Source organism: Anabrus simplex, chromosome 1, assembly GCF_040414725.1.
Source record: "Anabrus simplex isolate iqAnaSimp1 chromosome 1, ASM4041472v1, whole genome shotgun sequence".
Classification (NCBI taxonomy): domain Eukaryota; kingdom Metazoa; phylum Arthropoda; class Insecta; order Orthoptera; family Tettigoniidae; genus Anabrus; species Anabrus simplex.
In genome coordinates, this window is record NC_090265.1 from 325,217,711 (window position 1) to 325,236,627 (window position 18,917).

Sequence of the window (18,917 nt, forward strand, 5' to 3'; positions counted from 1 at the left end):
CTACTGTTTAAACGGTAGATGAGTGGCAGTAAAATTAATCTCTAGTTAAACTTAAGTTTTATAATACGCGACTAACAGATAAATAGAAGTTTAAACTGAACCAACAGTTTAAACCTCTATTATAATACCGGCCCTTACAAGGAGACCAACAGAAGTTTGAGTCACCAATTTTATAAATATTACGTGTATTAATAGGAGATATTAGGTATAATGAAATGTTGAATTAATACAGCGTACCTGTGTAACCAGTGACGAGCCGGCTGTGGGAGTATAATGAGAAAATAATTTCCTCATATCATTTATTTTGCCATTTTTTAAAACTTTTTGCCTGACTGAGTGGCTCAAACGGTTTAGGCGCTGGCCTTCTGACCCCAACTTGACAGGTTCGATCTTGGCTCAGTGCGGTGGTATTTGAGGGTGCTCAAATACGTCAGCCTCGTGTCGGCAGATTTACTGCCACGTAAAAGAACTCTTGTGGGACTAAATTCTGGCACCTCGGCGTCTCCAAAAACCGTAAAAGAGTTAATGGGACGTAAAGCCAATAAAATTTATTATTTTCTTGCGAATGGCAGATAGGTAAATTTCGTTATACCCCATATCTGCTATTAATACAAGAACGTCTGAGGGTCTCCTTGTTAGCATAAATTAACTAGAAAAGATCGCGATCGACTAGGTCAGAATATCGCAGTAGCCACCAGCAAGAGTGACATTAAGAAAAATAATGGGAAAAGAACTGGATGCTACCATCTGAAACAGACAACCAAACGATGTACGAGTTCCTTATTTTATTAATTCGTCATTGTTCATTAACACTAATATTAGTTTGGCTAAAAAATCATTAACCCTACGAATTTGAAAGCTTGCGTATTCCTCGCGGTCATATGTATTATTTACTGTTATACAGGGAGTTCCAGAACATGTGGGAATTAATCGGGGGATGATTAGTACATCCCAAAACAACACAAGTTCCTATGAACATAAATGTCCTATGGTTGATCGTTTACGAGCTAAGCCTGTTTTAGTTATTAGCTAGAATGAGGGGCAGAGTTCGTATTAGAGTTAAGCAAATATAAATACAATGCTCTTTACAAAAGAAACATGGTTTAAAAAGAAAATTTAATTATGTAAATTCATTCAGTGTCATCACTATGAATTTCAACCGTATGTAGTCATTGGTACATTATTTAATTTAAGTAATTAAGAAATTATGTACCTTATCTGTCTTTAAACCTCCGTGACCGCACATATATACTGTATAACTTATAGACGTAATAGTCAGTAATTGTAAAATCTTATTCTGATCTGTGTATGCCAATTTCTTTAAATCTATTCCTTATTTTAACTTCATTTTTATATTATTTTTCCTAATTGTATTATTGTAAGATTAATTACGTAATGTTTGCTGTAATTGGAGTAAAACTCTGTTAAATAAATAAATAAATAAATAAATAAATAAATAAATAAATGAATGAATGAATGAATGAATGAATGAATGAATGAATGAATGAATGAATGAATGAATAAATAAATAAATAAATAAATAAATAAATAAATAAATAAATAAATATGTTTGGAGTCAAGCACGCCGTCACGGACATTGCAGTTCGCCGCCAGCGTGTGGAACACGGTTGCCATAGATTACTGGAGTGTTCGAATGTGTCCAAGAGGCGGCGTGGTGAGGCGTGTATTCAGACGCATGGTGGATATTTTAAGCACTTCTTGTATTAGAAGAAGTATCCCTGCTGGCACGCCAACATGGCGACAGCTACTCGTCATGGCATATGCCGGGTAAGAACAATACCAATACAAAGTTGGAAGGACCGAGCTCGATAGCTGCAATCGCTTAAGTGCGGCCAGTATCCAGTATTCGGGAGATAGTGTGTTCGAACCCCACTGTCGGCAGCCCTGAAGATGGTTTTCCGTGGTTTTCCACTTTCACACCAGGCAAATGCTGGGGCTGTACCTTAATTTTGTTTTGCTATTTGCTATTTGCTTTACGTCGCACCGACACAGATATGTCTTATGGCGACGATAGGATAAGAAAGGCCTAGGAAGTGGAAGGAAGCGGCCGTGGCCTTAATTAAGGTACAACCCCGGCATATGCCTGGTGTGAAAATGGGAAACCACGGAAAACCAGGGCTGCCGACAGTGTGGCTCGAACCCACTATCTCCCGATTATTGGATACTGGCCGTACTTAAGCGACTGCAGCTATCGAGCTCGGTGTGTACCTTAATTAAGGCCACGGACGCTTCTTTCCCACTCCTAGCCCTTCCCTGTCCCATCGTCGCCACGAGACCTATTTGTGTCGATGCGACGTAAAGCAACTTGTAAAGTTGGAAAGTCTGTAACTTGTAAACGATCAACTATAGCACACATGTTCATAGAAACCTTTTATCTTATTTTGGAGTGTACTATGCACTCCCAGATTACTTCCCACATTTTTGGGAACATCCTCTATATTATTTAACATGTTTTACATATTCGTGAAGGTCTCCTTAAGCTGAAACAGGTAGTGGAAGTCCAATTTTTCGCTGGTCCTTTTTAAGGGGCCATTTGGGAGTCCAAAGTTGGCGGTGCGCGCAATGAATTGTACAGTACATGCCGGCACACGTCAGCGCTCACAGCCAGCGGCTGTCTTGCCTCGCCTTCCCTCTCCACTCCTTCGGTTCTCCTCTGTCCCCCACCACATACGCACATACGGCTGCCTACAGTTGTGTACACGGGATTGCGGGTGAAGGCTGACGTTAGTTCAACTAACTTAGTTGGGACATTTTCTTTACAAAGATGAATTCAGTATGGAATAGATAAACAATAAAAATAGTTTGCAAATCATTACTTAACATACAAATAATACATAATCAAATATCATCCGCATCATCATGACATTCAAAGTGTTCAAGAAATGACTTTTTCTAACACAGTATGGCATTGGTTCATTGTTCATGGCAGATAGTGAAACTCTAACACAAAATGTGAATAACAAAGCACAAGACAACAATGTGCGCACCTTATAAACGAAAAATTGGTACAATCATTTCCAGCACACTTTTTATCAGTCAAATCATGAAAATTCGTTTGAGAGACAGTATGAAATTGTAGTATAATATCATTAATGGAATCACCACCCGCTTTCCAACAATATTTCACCATTGGTACAACACAATCAGCTTGTAATTGATTATGCGCTGGTATTTGATTAGTTATAATGAAAAGTCTGTTTTTTGGTTGTAATTTTGCCTGGCCGTGTAAATTCCTTACCCGGCAAATGTTTTCCATTCGACGGACTAAACATTTAGTTGTCGGAAGAGTCCAAGATCACACGGCTGGCAAAGATACGTAGTTTCTTTCGGTATGTATTCAATGTGTACATGTTTGTTAGTCAGGGATTCAAGTTGTGCATTTTTGCCCTGGCCACTGAATGAATCTATGAGAAGAAGATTTCTTCCGTCTTCCTGTAATTGCGGATGGAAAACGTTTTGGAACCAGTCACGTACATGCCCTTTCCCCATTTTACCGGAAGATGAACAATCAATTACGACATATTTAAAGGCATCCATGTAGGCTTTGATACTTTATTGTACTCTATGTCCAAACTTTCCATTAATTTTTTGGAAAACGATCAAGAACAAATGTCCCATTTCTCCGGCTTTAGAAATGTGATATTGCACTGTGTGGGAGTGCATAAAACTATTTCGGCAAACAACCGTAGCAAGAACGTCTTTTACACCACGAAAATCATAACTTCTCTGTGTTGCCATTTCGTACACAAATCGGGGCTGGTCCGAATTCCAGATATTGGCCTCCGGTATCTCTTTCTTTTCTTACACTTCATTAATGAATGTTACAAAGTTTTTAGCCACTTCGTGTCGAACTTCTTCGTCTGTTTTAAACGTTTTACTCACTAGTTTGGTTACTTTTCGGAACCGAATTTTCAAACGCCTCTTATGGTTTGTCAAGTGTGAGTCGCTTTGGAGAGAGTGTTTGGGGCAATACAACTCTCTATCCTCACCAATCCAACGCTCAATGTCCGATTTTGTGACATATAAATAACGCATCCTTGCCTTGGTGAACTCTTCTTTCACATAAGCTCGAACCATTGTACATTTCCTAATTTCTCCATTGTGTTGAACGTGGTTGACGATTCCAAAAATTTGTCTCCGAGTCTTCTTATACTTCCGTACAGCGTACATAGGTCCTCGTTCCTTTATTTTTTGATACATGTCCAGCAATGATTCGGAATCATAATCTTCCACTGACTTACAGGATCTTCCTCGGCCATCACAAGACTTGTTATCTTCGTTAAACTCATCTCCGTGTTTGCGTTTTTTCGGTGATGTTGTCCCCTTTTCAACGCCATCTTCGTCTTCTGAATCAATGAAAACGGCTTCTTCCTCCTGAATAAATTCTCATTTTCCCTCCAAAATTTCATCAAACTTTGTCTTTATTTGTATATACAGTACATAATTTGCTGTTCATCAGAAAGCCCTGTAGCTTTCTGAATATTAACACCGTAGGCATTAATAAGAGCTGCACTAATGTTGCAAGCGGCCATAACAAAGTGAATAATCCAATGCGATCTCCTGTATGTGGAATAGCCATCAGTCGTGGAGAACTTAACCGAATAGAATAGGACTCGCCGTTCCATATACACAACTGTAGACAGCCGTATGTGGTGGGGGAGAGAGGAGAACCGAAGGAGTGGAGAGGGAAGGCGAGGCAGGGCAGCCGCTGGCTGTGAGCGCTGACGCGTGCCAGTATGTACAGTACAATTCATTGCGTGCACCGGCAAATTTGGAATCTCAAATGGCCCCTTAAAAAGAACCAGCGAAAAATTAGACTTCCACTATCTGTTTCAGCTTAAAGAGACCTTCACGAATATGTAAAAATCAAATCGAAATTCGCCGTCCGACTTCGTACCGTTCCCTCGTAAGTAAAGAATGAACTCGATGGATGAAGCTAAGTATATGAACCGGCTTCGGTGTTGGGGAGCATGAGAGGTGAATGGTGCAGGATAGGTTAACGAGGAGAATAATGAATTCGGCCATGGAGGGTAAGATAAGCAGAAGGAGACAAGCCGACAATAGTTAGAATCAGTCCTTAATTATTTAAAGGCAGAAGTGTGGAACTAAAGAAAGCCACAGAGCTAATTGCAAGTAGTGGCTTTTAGGTATGCACATGGTTATGAGGGTGTTTAGGGGTTGTAGTAAGGATGTAAAGGAGAGGGCATATCTCTGGTAAGACCCCAATTAGAGTATGGTTCCAGTGTATGGGACCCTCACCAGGATTACCTGATTCAAGAACTGGAAAAAATCCAAAGAAAAGCAGCTCGATTTGTTTTGGGTGATTTCCGACAAAAGAGTAGCGTTACTTAAATGTTGCAAAGTTTGGGCTGAGTAGAATTGAGAGAAAGAAGGAGGGCTGCTCGAGGATATACCAGGAATTGCTTATACCGGGAATAGCTATACGGAGATTTATTCCTTGTTCGTACAACTGGCCCTAAGTGGTATGTTCCGAGCTGTCAGCGGAGAGATGGCGTGGAATGACATTAGTAGACGAATAAGTTTGAGTGGCGTTTATAAAAGATCACAATATGAAGATAAAGTTGGAATTCAAGAGGACAAACTGGGGAAGGGGAGTAAGGGATTGGAATAACTTACCAAGGGAGATGTTCAATCAATTTCTAATTTCTTGAAATCATTTAGGAAAAGGCTACGAAAACAACAGATAGGGAATCTGCCACTTGGCCGACTGCCCTAAATGCAGATCAGTATTGATTGATTGATTGATTGATTGATTGATATGTTCATTATAAAATGATGCCTTTCAGTGTTCAGTCTGCAAGCTCCGTGACTTAACTAAGCATCTCCACAATCCTCTATTTCTAACTAGCTGGGTGGCCACTTCACACTTCTTATTCATTATTATTTTTTAAATCTTTCTGTATGTATGTATAATATGAATGTACGGAAGTCAAGCATGTATGTTGTTTTATAGTCTTAGGAGAACAAGAAGTAGAAAACTCTCGAGAGATGAATGGTACCCTATTCCATAATTAAGTTGAAAGTAAAGTGGTTCTGGTATTATACAGTCTAGAGGAATCACTAATCATTTTGTCATTTCACCCGACAGAAACAGCTATTATGGGGCGTGCGTTGCTTGTAATGCTATACCGTATTAAGAAACTATTCGAGAAAGTTTAACCAAACCGTTATTCTTATAGTATACCAGCAGGACAACCATAGTTTCAAGGGTACGCGCCACATTGTCAGTCAGTCTGAGTTGAAACCTGAACATCATTCAAAAGGTGTGGCATATAAACTGCTTTGCCTTATCTAAATTGTGGTATGCGGTACAAAATTCTACTCATGCCGATAAAAATAAGCAAGCGAGTTGAACTATGTATTAGTTATGAAAAATGAAATGTCGTATGGCTTTTAGTGCCGGGATATCCCAGGAAGGGTTCGGCTCGCCAGGTGCAGGTCTTTCTATTTGACACCCGTAGGTGACCTGCGCGTCGTGATGAGGATGAAATGATGATGAAGACAACACATACACCCAGCCCCCGTGCCATTGGAATTAACCAATTAAGGTTAAAATCCCCGACCCGGCCGGGAATCGAACCCGGGACCCTCTGAACCGAAGGCCAGTACGCTGACCGTTCAGTCAACGAGTCGGACTTATTAGTTATTATTTATGACGAGGATATATGTTTCGTGTAGCAAGATCACAAGTGAGAAAATCAGTTAAAAAAAAAAAAAAAAAAAAAAAAAAAAGAGGACTGGGTCTCATAGCAGTCGGTGAAAATGCCAAGCGCTTTTAATGCGAGAGTTCATGATTGCAAAGACGGCAGTAGGAGCTGCTCATCATACTTACTTTTGGAATATAAGTCAGCAAAACACAAAATATTCAGTGCCGACACGATGTTGTAGAAGAGTGCTGCAAGCGATAGATACGATACGAGTGACAGGAAACAACGTACCTTCTACAAGAGTAATATACAATCATCTAGTAGAGAAGAACGAAACACAACCCCAGATCACGGAGAAGTACCCCAATAGGAAATGGAAAGAAATCTGGAGAAATTGCAAAGATCCTCATATACCAACTGACTGGAAAGTAGCAGCATATAAAGCTATAGACATGATATAGGCTTTTGGGCTTATGCTGTGTCAAGAAAATAAGGTGAAATTCTTTACGTTTCGCAGAGAACTGTGCTCAGCGTCATCAGAAGAAAATCTCGACTGTCCTCGAGAAAGGCTTCTAAAACAATGAGCTTTGAATATAGACGTTACCCAATAGAAGTGAAGATGGCACGTTCATTCGTCACCAGATGGCTCCTCGGACGCGGTACAGCGCTAGCGTTCGAAGCGGAAGCTGACGGAACCATCAGAATCAGTTTGAGAGGGTCACATAACATAACAGGCGTACGCACATATGAAGGTATGACATTGACACAAGTCTGGAATGAAACATCTTGCGATGAAGAACGTACGAATTTGGAAAACACCGAAACGAAACAACAACAGTGAAGGGACAGGGAAGGGAACTACCTACTTAAATCTTTAATGGCTGGCAACCAGGTATTAATTAGTTGATAGCCAGTGTCCCTGTTGAAATTGTTAGGATTTCTACATATTTCCACAGCTTCCCTTATAAATCTGGACCTGTGGTGTCTTGTGTGGGTGAAAGCTCGAGCATCTTGGAACATGGCATTATGACCCGACGATAGAGCGTGCTCAGTTATTGCTAATTTGTCTGGCTGGTTGAGGCGAATATTACGTTCATGTTCCTTGACACGAGTACCAATGGACCGGCATGTTTGGCCGATGTTTACCTTACCGCAAGTACAGGGAATTTCGTGTAACCCAGGATGTAAAAGTGGGTACAATTTGTCTTTGGTTTTACCCAGACTGTGAGCAATTTTGGTGACGGTGCCGAACACTGTTTTAATATTGTGTTTGCGGAGGACCTTGGCAATTTGATTTGTGGTGTTATGAATGTAAGGCAGGTAGGCAGTTCCCTTCACTTCTTCCTGCTGTGAGCTTTTCTTGGTCGTTTCTCAGGGATGCAGGGCTCTATGAATCTGCAAATCGCTGTAACCATTACGCTTGAACGTGACTCTGAGTGTGTCCATCTCCACCTGGATGTTTGATGGCTCACAAATTCGTCTCGCCCTCTTGGTGAGTGTCGTGAGAATGCCTTGTTTTTGTGCTGGATGGTGGTGAGAATCTGCATGAAGATAGTGATTTGTGTTAATGAAACGTGTGCCACCGACAGAGAAACATCACGTTAAGGAACTCGAGAGTGTTTCGTGATAACAGTCGAATGGTCGTGCAGTGAATAGTGCAGCGTTTTTCACACAACGTGTTTTGTGCCAATCTTTTTTTCCTTTTTCTTCTTTTTCTCAGATGAAATGACAAATTTCTAGAACAATAGAATACGAGAAAAAATGTAAATTTGTTTGTTTTGTTTTTCAAGGGCAAAAGGATATATGACAAATGACTATTATACTGTAATAAGAGATGGAGTGATTTTCTTGTTATGTTACTTTTGTATGTCAATACTGTATCTTGTCATTTGCGAGAAATAAACTAATTACTTAAAAAGCTACTACTCTCGTTCATCTTTGGTGTTTGAGGAGGGAACGCTGACCGGAGCTCGGTACTTGCAGAATGTTGTAAGACCCGTTCTTTTGTCATTCTTGCTGCAAGACGTGCAGCAACTTCCTTGGCCAGCACGATCTCTGGACTTGTCTCCCATCGAGCACGTGTGGGAAATGATGGGATGACAACTGACACGTGTGACTCGTCAACCCACAACTCTTGCAGAACTACGTGAACAGGTCGAACAGGCGTAGAATAATGTATCCCAAGATGGCATTCGCCATCTGTATGATCGAACGGATGCCAGAATCAGCGACTGCATTGCCGCCAGTGGAGGATACACCACGTACTAATATGGGTGTTTCAGCATGAATCGACACCTAGCACCTCAGTTCCGCTTGAGCTATTGATCTGTAAATGTATTCATTTCATGTAATCCATACGCACTGTTTCAACAATAAATCTTGAGTGAATTGGAAAATTCTAAGAGGGTGTACTAGTTTTCTTTTTCCGGCAGTGTATAAAGTTTCTTGTGCACGACATTCGCAAGGTATTGCTTAAATAGTGGAATATATTCTTTTTCTAAAGGGAGAAGCGTGTGTTTGTGTGTGTATGTATGTGTGTGTGAAAAGGGACCAGCTACTGCGCTTTTGATTCTTGACGTATTCAAGCTTTACCAATACAACTTGAGATTTTATTCAAGTTTCTATTGAATTTTCACATTCTTCTGTCTCTTCCTCGATGTATATGAAGTTCACAAATAAGTGAAAACATTTGAAATTAAATAAAGGAAACACCGGCGAAGGTATTCGAAATAGTGAGTTACAATGCTAAGTTAGGAATGAACTTAATGGATAACAGTGTTGGTATTAAACCGGCTTCGGTGGTGAAGTCATGTGAGACGAACTGCGGTGGATAGGTTTCTCAAAGCATGAGACTAAAGGCGGCCACACACGAGCGGGATTTCCTCAAGGTCTGGCCTGAACAGTCCATTCCTTGAGGAATTCCGCAACGTGTGTGGCGGCGTCCTTGAGGCCGCGCTGGGTGCGAGAGATCCAAAAATCCCGAAAAAAAATTCAGTTCTTTTCTTTGAGGCCAAGCAGGCCGGATTTTCCGAGTCTTTTGCTGCGTGTATGTGTTGATGGCAGTAGGCCTTGAGGATTTGTGAAGTGAAGTGATTGTGGGGAGTGTCGTATATCGTCATGTCTCGAGAACTTTCAAAAGAATTTATACAAATATACCAGAATGAGTGAGTTCAAAAAATTACCACGATGAAAACTATTTGCAACACCACGTGGACCAGTCAACAGAACTGTTGTGTTGACCTGGAGTTGAACCTTCAGAAAATCCCCAAGGCCTTTTCCTTGCTCCAGGAAATCCTCTCCGTGTGTGGGCGAAGGTTCGGTTGAGGAAATCCCGGAGGATTTTTCCTTGAGGATTTCCTGTGCGTGTATGGCTAGCTTAAGATAACGATGGCGAGACTGAGTTTTTAGTGATTACAGATAAGATGTGTAGAAAAAATGAAGCCACAGTGCTAGATGCATTTAGAGGACTGTGGAGGCGCACTGTAAATTCACAGAGGTTTGCAGACTGAAGACTGAAAGGCATAATAATCTATAACGGAAATGCAGATACCTAACTTTAACGTCGTAACATTTTGATAGTTTTGTACGAATGGAACATACTTGTCTAAGAGTACCTCATTTTTATAGAGAATTAAAACTCGAAACCTGTAATATACAATAATAATTAAATAATGTAGTTAATTTTTACACATTGTAAATACGAAAACGGGACATGCTTATTCTCTAAAATATTTCAATAACTCGATTATCTGCTGCAATAAACTCTATCCTAGTAGGCTTGTGATATATGTATATGAAATAATAAAAGCATGTTTTCAGCTGGGAGACATCTAAAGGCTGGCGTAGTAGGGGGAGAAGTGATACTTCCACGTCGCGCGTCCCAGGTGGCGGATAGGGGGTTCCTAACCGGCTTGCCGGCGGACTTGATGAAAATAAAATACCTCTCGCGGACCAAACACAAAATTCCCCTGAGGGTGGGGGACGCAGAGGAAGAATACACCCACGGTATCCCCTGCCTGTCGTAAGAGGCGACTAAAGGGGGCGAACAAGGGATGATCCAATTAGAACCATGAGACTACTTGTAATTAGTACCATCACGCAGGGAACACCATGGGTCGCATCTACTTGCGCGTAGTACCACTATGTTAGGTACGCAATAGGTTTGTGATTAGTAGCGACAGTGTGTGAATCAGGAAGTGGGTCCTACAGTACCTGTGATTCGTACCCCTATATGAGCGAAACGATGGGATTAGTGACACCATGGTTCTGCCTTACCTATGCTCAGTTCCCACTATGTGATGAATTCCACGGGATAGTACGAGTCCCTGTGGTTAGTCCACTTATGTGAAGAACGCCATAGGTTTGCGTGGCCTTTATAGGTTTGCGTTGCCTGTAAATAGCGCCGCAACGTGCGAAACACCACAGGTCTGTGTTACATGTGCGCATTACACTACCTGTGAATAGTACCACAATGTGTGGAATACCGCGAGTCTCCGCTACTTTTGATTAGTACCGCAACATTACATATAGCATGGTTCTACTTTCCTAGCTATAAATACCATTATGAGGGGTCGATGACCTGTATTTTGGACCCGTTTCGACTATAAGCATAATCGATTCAGCTCGTGCTATAGAAGCAGTCCCTTGGTCAGTAATACTATTGTTTTGTGCCAGCTTCTGTGCATGTGAGGCACTGTGGGTCGGATCCACTGATCGTTTTAAATGCATATCCGCCCATCCATTCATTCTTCGTCCTCATGCTTTGAATTTTGGTCAGTGGAGGATTTTGGACTTTTCAAGTTGTCATTTCATTTCGTCTCATTTCGTACCATTAGGGGCCGATGACTTCGATGTTAGGCCCCTTTAAACAACAAACCTCAATCAATCATTTCATTTCCCTATCATCTTATTCACTGAAAACATCGAGAGCTCTATGAAGAATCACTCAGCGAAATTAATAATGGGCCAGTGTTACAATAGACACTCTGTTATGATCAAGCTGTCAGTCTTCCCGGAGGTGAAAAGAAAAACAATTCAGTGGCGACTCGTGGCGTTGTTGATGTAGCTATAAGTCTGTGGATAAAGAAAGGTCTATTCAGCTCCACAAGCTTAATATTTTCATGAATAATTAATACCTTTCACTTGAACAACTCTATTCTGAGAAATATTCTGGCTTAACCTTTCCTTATGCAGACTAACAAGTCGCCACCAATTTCAAGCAAAGTAATAACATTATACATGAAGCAGTAGGTTCTAAAACAAACCAAAGATATTTTATTAATGAGAACAGAAATTCAGAAATTAATAAACATGGGTAATTCCATAGAAAGTGATGAAAGAACGTGTAAGAAGAGAAGCAAAACTATCTTTGTCAAGTGATGAACATGAATGTATTATTAGTAGATTCTACTAAACAAATGAGAAGATACGACAAAGATAACAATAAAAACAAGTTATCAACTAAATAATAGAACTATGAACATTTTTAAATAATATTCTTATGCTTCATTTTGACTGTCAGTGAGATGAATGACAGAATCAGTAATAAACCTGCTCAAATAAACCTATTCACACTGTTTAAAAAATACCTAATCACTTCTGATATGGTACGACAGTAGTCTCCCTGCTGCACCTTGATCCCGGCTACTCCTACCTCCCTTGACCTTCTCTTGCTGCGGTACGTGGGCCAGAAACCTAGAGAGCATCATTTTCACTTTTACATTTAATTGTTCTCTCATCTTGTGCACCTATGGTATTTAGATATTTGGAGGCACCAAAGTTCTTTTCCTGCTATGAGGCTGCCAACAAAACACAAAATAAACATATAATTATTAAATATGTCTAACCATGGTGGAACTATATAAACTGAATAAAAACAGAATTTCAGGGTGCTCGCAAAGTTTGGCTCCTTGGTTGAATGGTCAGCGTACTGGCTTTCGGTTCAGAGGGCCCGGAGTTCGATTCACGGCTGGATCGAGTATTTTAACGGCATACGATTAATTCCTCTGGCTCAGGGATTGGGTATATGTGTGTGTCTGATTACGCTTCTCTCCATTTACATAGAACACGTCACACTACCAATCATCTCAGAGACGCGCAGTAGTAAATACAACCTTCCACATAGGATTGGCATCAAGAAGGGCATCCGGCCGTAAAAGTATGTCAAGTCCACATCAAGTGCCGACCCCAATAAATGGGGCAAAAGGTCAAAAGTAATCCAAACCACGTGTCTCCAGTCGACCATAAACCCTTTAACCAACCGAACACAGCACTTACCGTTCATCGGTGAAATGTGCAGTAGGCCTATATCGGCTGGTGCCTGAACCTTGATCCCAGACCTTCCATGTCCCGGCGCACAATCATGCTGCTAGCTGCACAATTAGTGGCACTGTGAAATTTATGGATGATGGTTTTACACCATGACATGTAATTTTCTCGATCCCTGTGTATCTGCGCATGTGGCCAACCCAGCATTTGCTTTGTTGTGGTGGTCTCTTATCATTTCTACTTCACAATCACTTCTCCGACAGTGGACTTGGGCAACTTGAGAAGGGCGGAAATGTCCTTGACTTATGTGGCAACCAATAACCATTCCACCTTCGATGTCACTAAGCTCCCTTCCTTCACCCATTATGCCGGCATTTCGCAGCACCAAACAACAACGAGCCCTCAGCCGCCTTTTATAGCAGGAAGGGCAGTCGTAGTGCCGTCTACGCTGTTCTTCTTGCTAAGAAATCCTGGGATTTTACTAAGAAACGTAGTACATTCTCATTCTACGTTGAATGAAGTTTAATGAAGGTATATAGAGATTTTAGCAGTACGAAAACTTTCTCGGAAGGTGAAAGTCGCCGTACTATTTGAGAGTATAGGCGAAAAATTTCCCTACAGACGGAGATGGTGGTTATGGTGAGGGATAGAGAAAGAGGTGATATAAACAGCTAATTCTATACAAAATAATAATTCAAGGAAAGCGTTCCATGAATAATAATAATAATAATAATAATAATAATAATAATAATAATAATAATAATAACGTCCCACTAACTACTTTTCTGGTTTATAGAGACGCCGAGGTGCCACAATTTTGTCTCGCAGGAGTTCCCTGACTTGCCAGTAAATATGTCGACACGATGATGGTATATTCAGATATTACCAGACTGGGCCGGAATCGAACTCACCAACGTGGGCTTTACCGTCTGAACCACTCAGCCCATTCCCCAAGTATTCGACAGCAATGAATTGATTCGCTTTCAACAACACGAAAATTGTATGTTCCATACTAAATTTTGCTACCTGAACGTACCTCAACTTACACATACGCAGAGAAGTTGAGCATAACACTACACGGATTAGCGCATCCTAAAACTTCAGCGAGTAACTAAATACATCTCGTGTAGTTGTAGTGATTACTGCTTAAAAAATGAAAATGATACTGCATGAAAAAACTGAACAGCGATGGCCGAATGGAAGTCGGTTGAGGGAGAAGTATCTTCTTACCCTCTGTCCTCTATCCTACGTATCTCCATGTTGTATGGAAGTGGTTACTAAAATATAGATTTCTATGTATAGAATGCGTGTAATGGTCACATGTAGAGCTTACCTCTCTTCTTGCGGGAAAGGGCAGACAGAAGCTGTCGAGGGCATGGGTTTTGCGTACAGGCTGCATTCGCAACCAGCCCATCGCTGCCACACTTACAAGTATTACAGCCCAATTCGAAATTCTCCAGAGGATTGCAAATCACACCATCGGCATCTGAAAAAATACGAATCAGTCATTCAGAGGAGGAGTAGCCTATAATTCTACGTAATTGATAAATAAATAAATAAATAGATAAATAAATAAATAAATAAATAAATAAATAAATAAATAAATAAATAAATAAATAAATAAATAAAGTGTGGCTAGTATCCAGTATGCGGGAGATAGCGGGTTCGAATCCCACTGTCGGCAGCCCTGAAGATGGTTTTCCGTGGTTTCTCATTTTCACACCAAGCTGTACCTTAAGGCCACGGACGCTTTCTTCCCACTCCTAGGTGTTCCCTATCCCATTGTCGCCATAGGACCCATCTGTGTCGGTGCGACGTAAAGCAACTAGCAAAAAAGGAAAAGAAATCCCCTTCACAACATGGCGTGCTCGATTTGACCACCATCCATTGCAATGCAGCCTTCCAGCCTACGTTGCATGAAATTGCGCATTCACCTAGTGCAGGCATATGCAGGCTTCAATCGCTAGAACAGCCCACGAGCAGCCTCTTGCCAGTGCGCCAGCGGTACGGTGGGCTGGCAATACCAACCCGTACTTACTCGCTAAGATCTTGAATTCGTCGATTCACAGTCCATCTTGATAGGTTTACTGATTAAAATGTTTTATCAGATTTGGACTAAATTCTTCCACCCCCATTTTTGAACAATCTTTGATCAAATCTCCATCTGATGAACTTCGTAATCATTTTGTCAAATGAAGAGAGATTCTGTTTATATTTACTATTTCACTGCCTTGAATGTAAAGAGAGTGGTTTAAAATTAACTTGCCACTACTACAAATAATTCTTATACATGGCAATTTCCGGTTTTAGTTCTTTTAATAATCATATTTACGATCCATCTAGCAATGTGCTAATAATGCGCAAAAGAATTATATCGTCGTAGTTGGTGCGTATTGTTTTCAACCATATTTAATAGGCTAATATGATTAGACATAAATTAATCATAAACTCTGAGATACGTGAATATAATACCTACTTCTTGGTTGATAATTTCCTCCTTATATCGCTTTATCAGTGCTAAACGGTCTTCATCTTTATATGATCGTATCTTTACTATGATGAACGATATAATGTCGTTTTAGATTGGATTTCTTCAATTGATTCAATGTTTTATGACAAATTAAAAATTTTGTCAACCCTTGAGTGTACATAAATAAGTGCAATACTTCCCATTCATATGGAAACGACAACGAAGTCGGGAGTCTCCGCTTTGAACCTTCCGCAGTAACCTCCATTATGTTAAATGAGACTGACTACGAATGCAACCTACAGTCATACAGTACACGAGCGTACAGCTGACTGTGACGGCACACTCCTGTGCCAATACAATGTGCTCGCTGCCAATTTCTCCGCATCTGCACATCACTGCCGTAGTGTATCCAAATCATTAATGGGAACCGCATACACCATAGTCTTTATATGTCCTCAAAGCCAAAAATCTGAACATTTATATTTCGAATAATAGGGTATCTAATCCTAGTTTATAATTCAGTTTTCAAAGCTTCATATCTCTTCCTCAAGCTCTACGTAAATTCAAAATTCTACCTTAAAAATGTACCTTTAAACTTGTAAAAACCTACTAACATCTATACTAATAACGTTTACTTTAAGCCTACGTATAACCGCGGCGGCTGGCACGACTTTAGCCGGCTACATATTGTTTTACTAACTCCAAGTCACCTTGATAAATAATATTAAATACTCCAAATATACTTTTATTATCTAAATATAAATATGCATATTCACAAAAATTCACATGTAAAACATACAAAAAGTACTAAGCAAGAATAAAACTTTTAAACCATAGGCTATAATTAGATAATGGGCCAACAAATATATTATTACTAATAATATAACATCACATAATTAATCATATATAATATGATGTATCCATTTTGAGTATTTCCTGGCGTTGAATTTTCATCGTGTTTTTCGCTCCAACACAATCAAAATTATCTACTTATTCACACAATAACATACGGAACACGTTTGTTATACACTGATATTTTGCTTTAGCAACCACTTATAAATCATAAAAAAGCCTGCCGGAGGCCCTTAATAAATATCTAATAAGAATACTAATCATAGTGTGTATAATTATTGAAATATATACTTAAATAAGCGTATTTACTATAAATGTATATATATAATAAATACTTAAATATATTGTTAATAACTAAATAGATAATGAATATAGGTTTTTATATTTTAATCCCAATATCCTAAGTATATATTATATAAACATGTATTAATATATAAATCTAAATATATATATGTAGATATATATCCCCTACAATGCTAGAAATATCTATAAGATCCTCTTTTTCTCTCTCAAGTATATATGCTGTTAACATTATCTGGGGTTTGTATATCAATAAGTTATTAGTAATTAATGTACCTAACGTTTAGGGTCACGCGAACGGACAGGCCATGGTAATGGGCCTCCCCGACCAATCCATCATCGCTGATGAAAGATCCGTGTTTGGTGTCGCCTAACTCTACGATGAAAATGGGCCAGAGCCCCATCATGTATGCACCACAGTTGTTTGCGAGAATGCTTACGTAGAAACGTATTTCCGTCTTCTGTTGCCTACGATCCTACGTAAATTATTGGAAGATGGTGATCACTGCTAGTAGTGGTAGCGGACCATAGCTCCGAGGATATTGGGTTTGCGACCACTGTTTATAGGACCTTTTTAAAGGACATCGTGTATAAAATTAATTTATAAAACATATCGAATAAAATTTATGAGAGTTAAATAAGATAACAAATGGCTCACAACTTTTTCCTTAAGTGCTTTTCCATGCCTGGATTCTGTTTCCTGTCATCTATCCTTCCTCCCCTTCGTCTCACACACTGACAAACTGGTGTTCTGTAACAACATAGTTGGTGTTTTTAATGTTATGAATGTACCATATGATCCTTATCAGTGGAGACATTTTATTGGTAGTTCAAAAAGAAGTTTAAAGATGGTTCTATTACAAAATGGCAATTTCCTACCTTCTATACCTGTAAGTCATCAGTCCATCATTATGCTTCGAAAGTTCTGCTCGAGAAGGCGAGGTATGTTGAACATAAATGGAGCATTTGTGGTGATATAAAAATGCTCTTCATACTTCAATTTTTACAGTTTTTTTTAAGTCGCACCTACACCGATAGGTCTTATGTCGACGATGGGATAGGAAAGGCTTAGGAGTGGGAAGTAAGCGGCCGTGGCCTTAATTAAAGTACAGCTCCAGAATTTGCCTGGTGTGAAATTGGGAAACAAGGGAAAACCATCTTCCGGGCTGCCGATAGTGGGACTCGAGGCCACTATCTCCCGGATGCAAGCTCACAGCGGCGCGCCCCTAACAGCATGGCCAACTCACCCGGTCTCTCTTCATTCTTCTAGGCAGTCATAGGGATTTACTAAATATCCCTGTTTCCTTTCTTGATGGGACAGTAGGAATAAATCAGAGCATTGGAGCAGAAAATAATAGGTCACAGAGGAGCGATTTAGTTCCTGGAGAAAATAATTTGAAGCAGCCTATGAACCATTGGTTTCTCCTTCTAATTTCCTTCTTCCACTACTCCACATCATTAAATTAGGCCCGATGAAGCTATTTGTTACTGCTGTGAATAAGGACAGTGATTGTTTAAACGTTCTTCTTACAAAGTTCACACAGAAAACTGAAGCTAAGATTATCTACATATAACGAGGGACCCCATATTCGTGGGCTTATGTAGAATGAGACCTTCCGTCAGCCGATGTCTGATTTAGAGAAGTCATCATGATTGGCATGCAAAAAGTGGCAAAAATCTTTTTTTGGCAACAAGAAGTCTGAGAACTACAAGGAAATTGTGAAGGAAATGGTACAACATTTTAGAAATCTTGAGTATCGAATGAGTGTTAAAGTATATTTTTCCTCAGCCATATTGATTACTTCCCTGCGAATCTTGGTGCTGTGACTGAAGAACAAGGTGAGTGGTTGCATCAAGACATTAACACAAGGAAAACTGCTATTGAGGTCATCGGGATGTGTCAGTGATGGCTGATTACTGCTGGTAATTAAAAAGGGACAGTAGTGAGGGACATACCAGAGCTTCGAAAAAATAACGTTTATTTCTCCCTAACAGTGAAAGATTTTTGTAAATTCAGGTGTACTGAAACATAGCTCTGAAACTGAAACATAGAACTCTTGAATCATATTCTGAAATGCAACATCCTTCGAAACGTTAGGGTATACATTTACATAACAGAAACGTGAGATACCGCATAAAAGAAACTTCGACTAGCATGTGAGTGCTGAATACCCATAAGAATATCAACGCAAGCCATTTTGAGATAGTAAAATGTAATGAAATTAATCAGCATTCACTAGGCATGAAGAAAGGAGCGTGGGCTGTAAAAATTTTCCAAAGGAGTTGATAAACAAAATAATACATTAATCGATTCCTATGTACAGAAGACGATACGCCTG

General features: G+C 39.9%; 1 protein-coding gene across 5 annotated transcripts in view; it reads right to left on the reverse strand.

The window, feature by feature from the left end:
* Nucleotides 1-18,917, reverse strand: part of LOC136865636 (U-reduvitoxin-Pr21) — a 112,317-nt gene that overhangs the window by 19,189 nt on the left and 74,211 nt on the right. For 4 of the 5 annotated variants that reach the window (XM_067142423.2, XM_067142424.2, XM_067142420.2 and 1 more), the window contains one exon: nucleotides 14,290-14,442. The exons of the other annotated variant lie outside the window; for it this stretch is intronic. In XM_067142423.2, coding sequence (XP_066998524.2) covers nucleotides 14,290-14,442 — 153 coding nt within the window. The remainder of the gene's footprint in view (nucleotides 1-14,289; nucleotides 14,443-18,917) is intronic. 5 annotated transcript variants of the gene reach the window in all.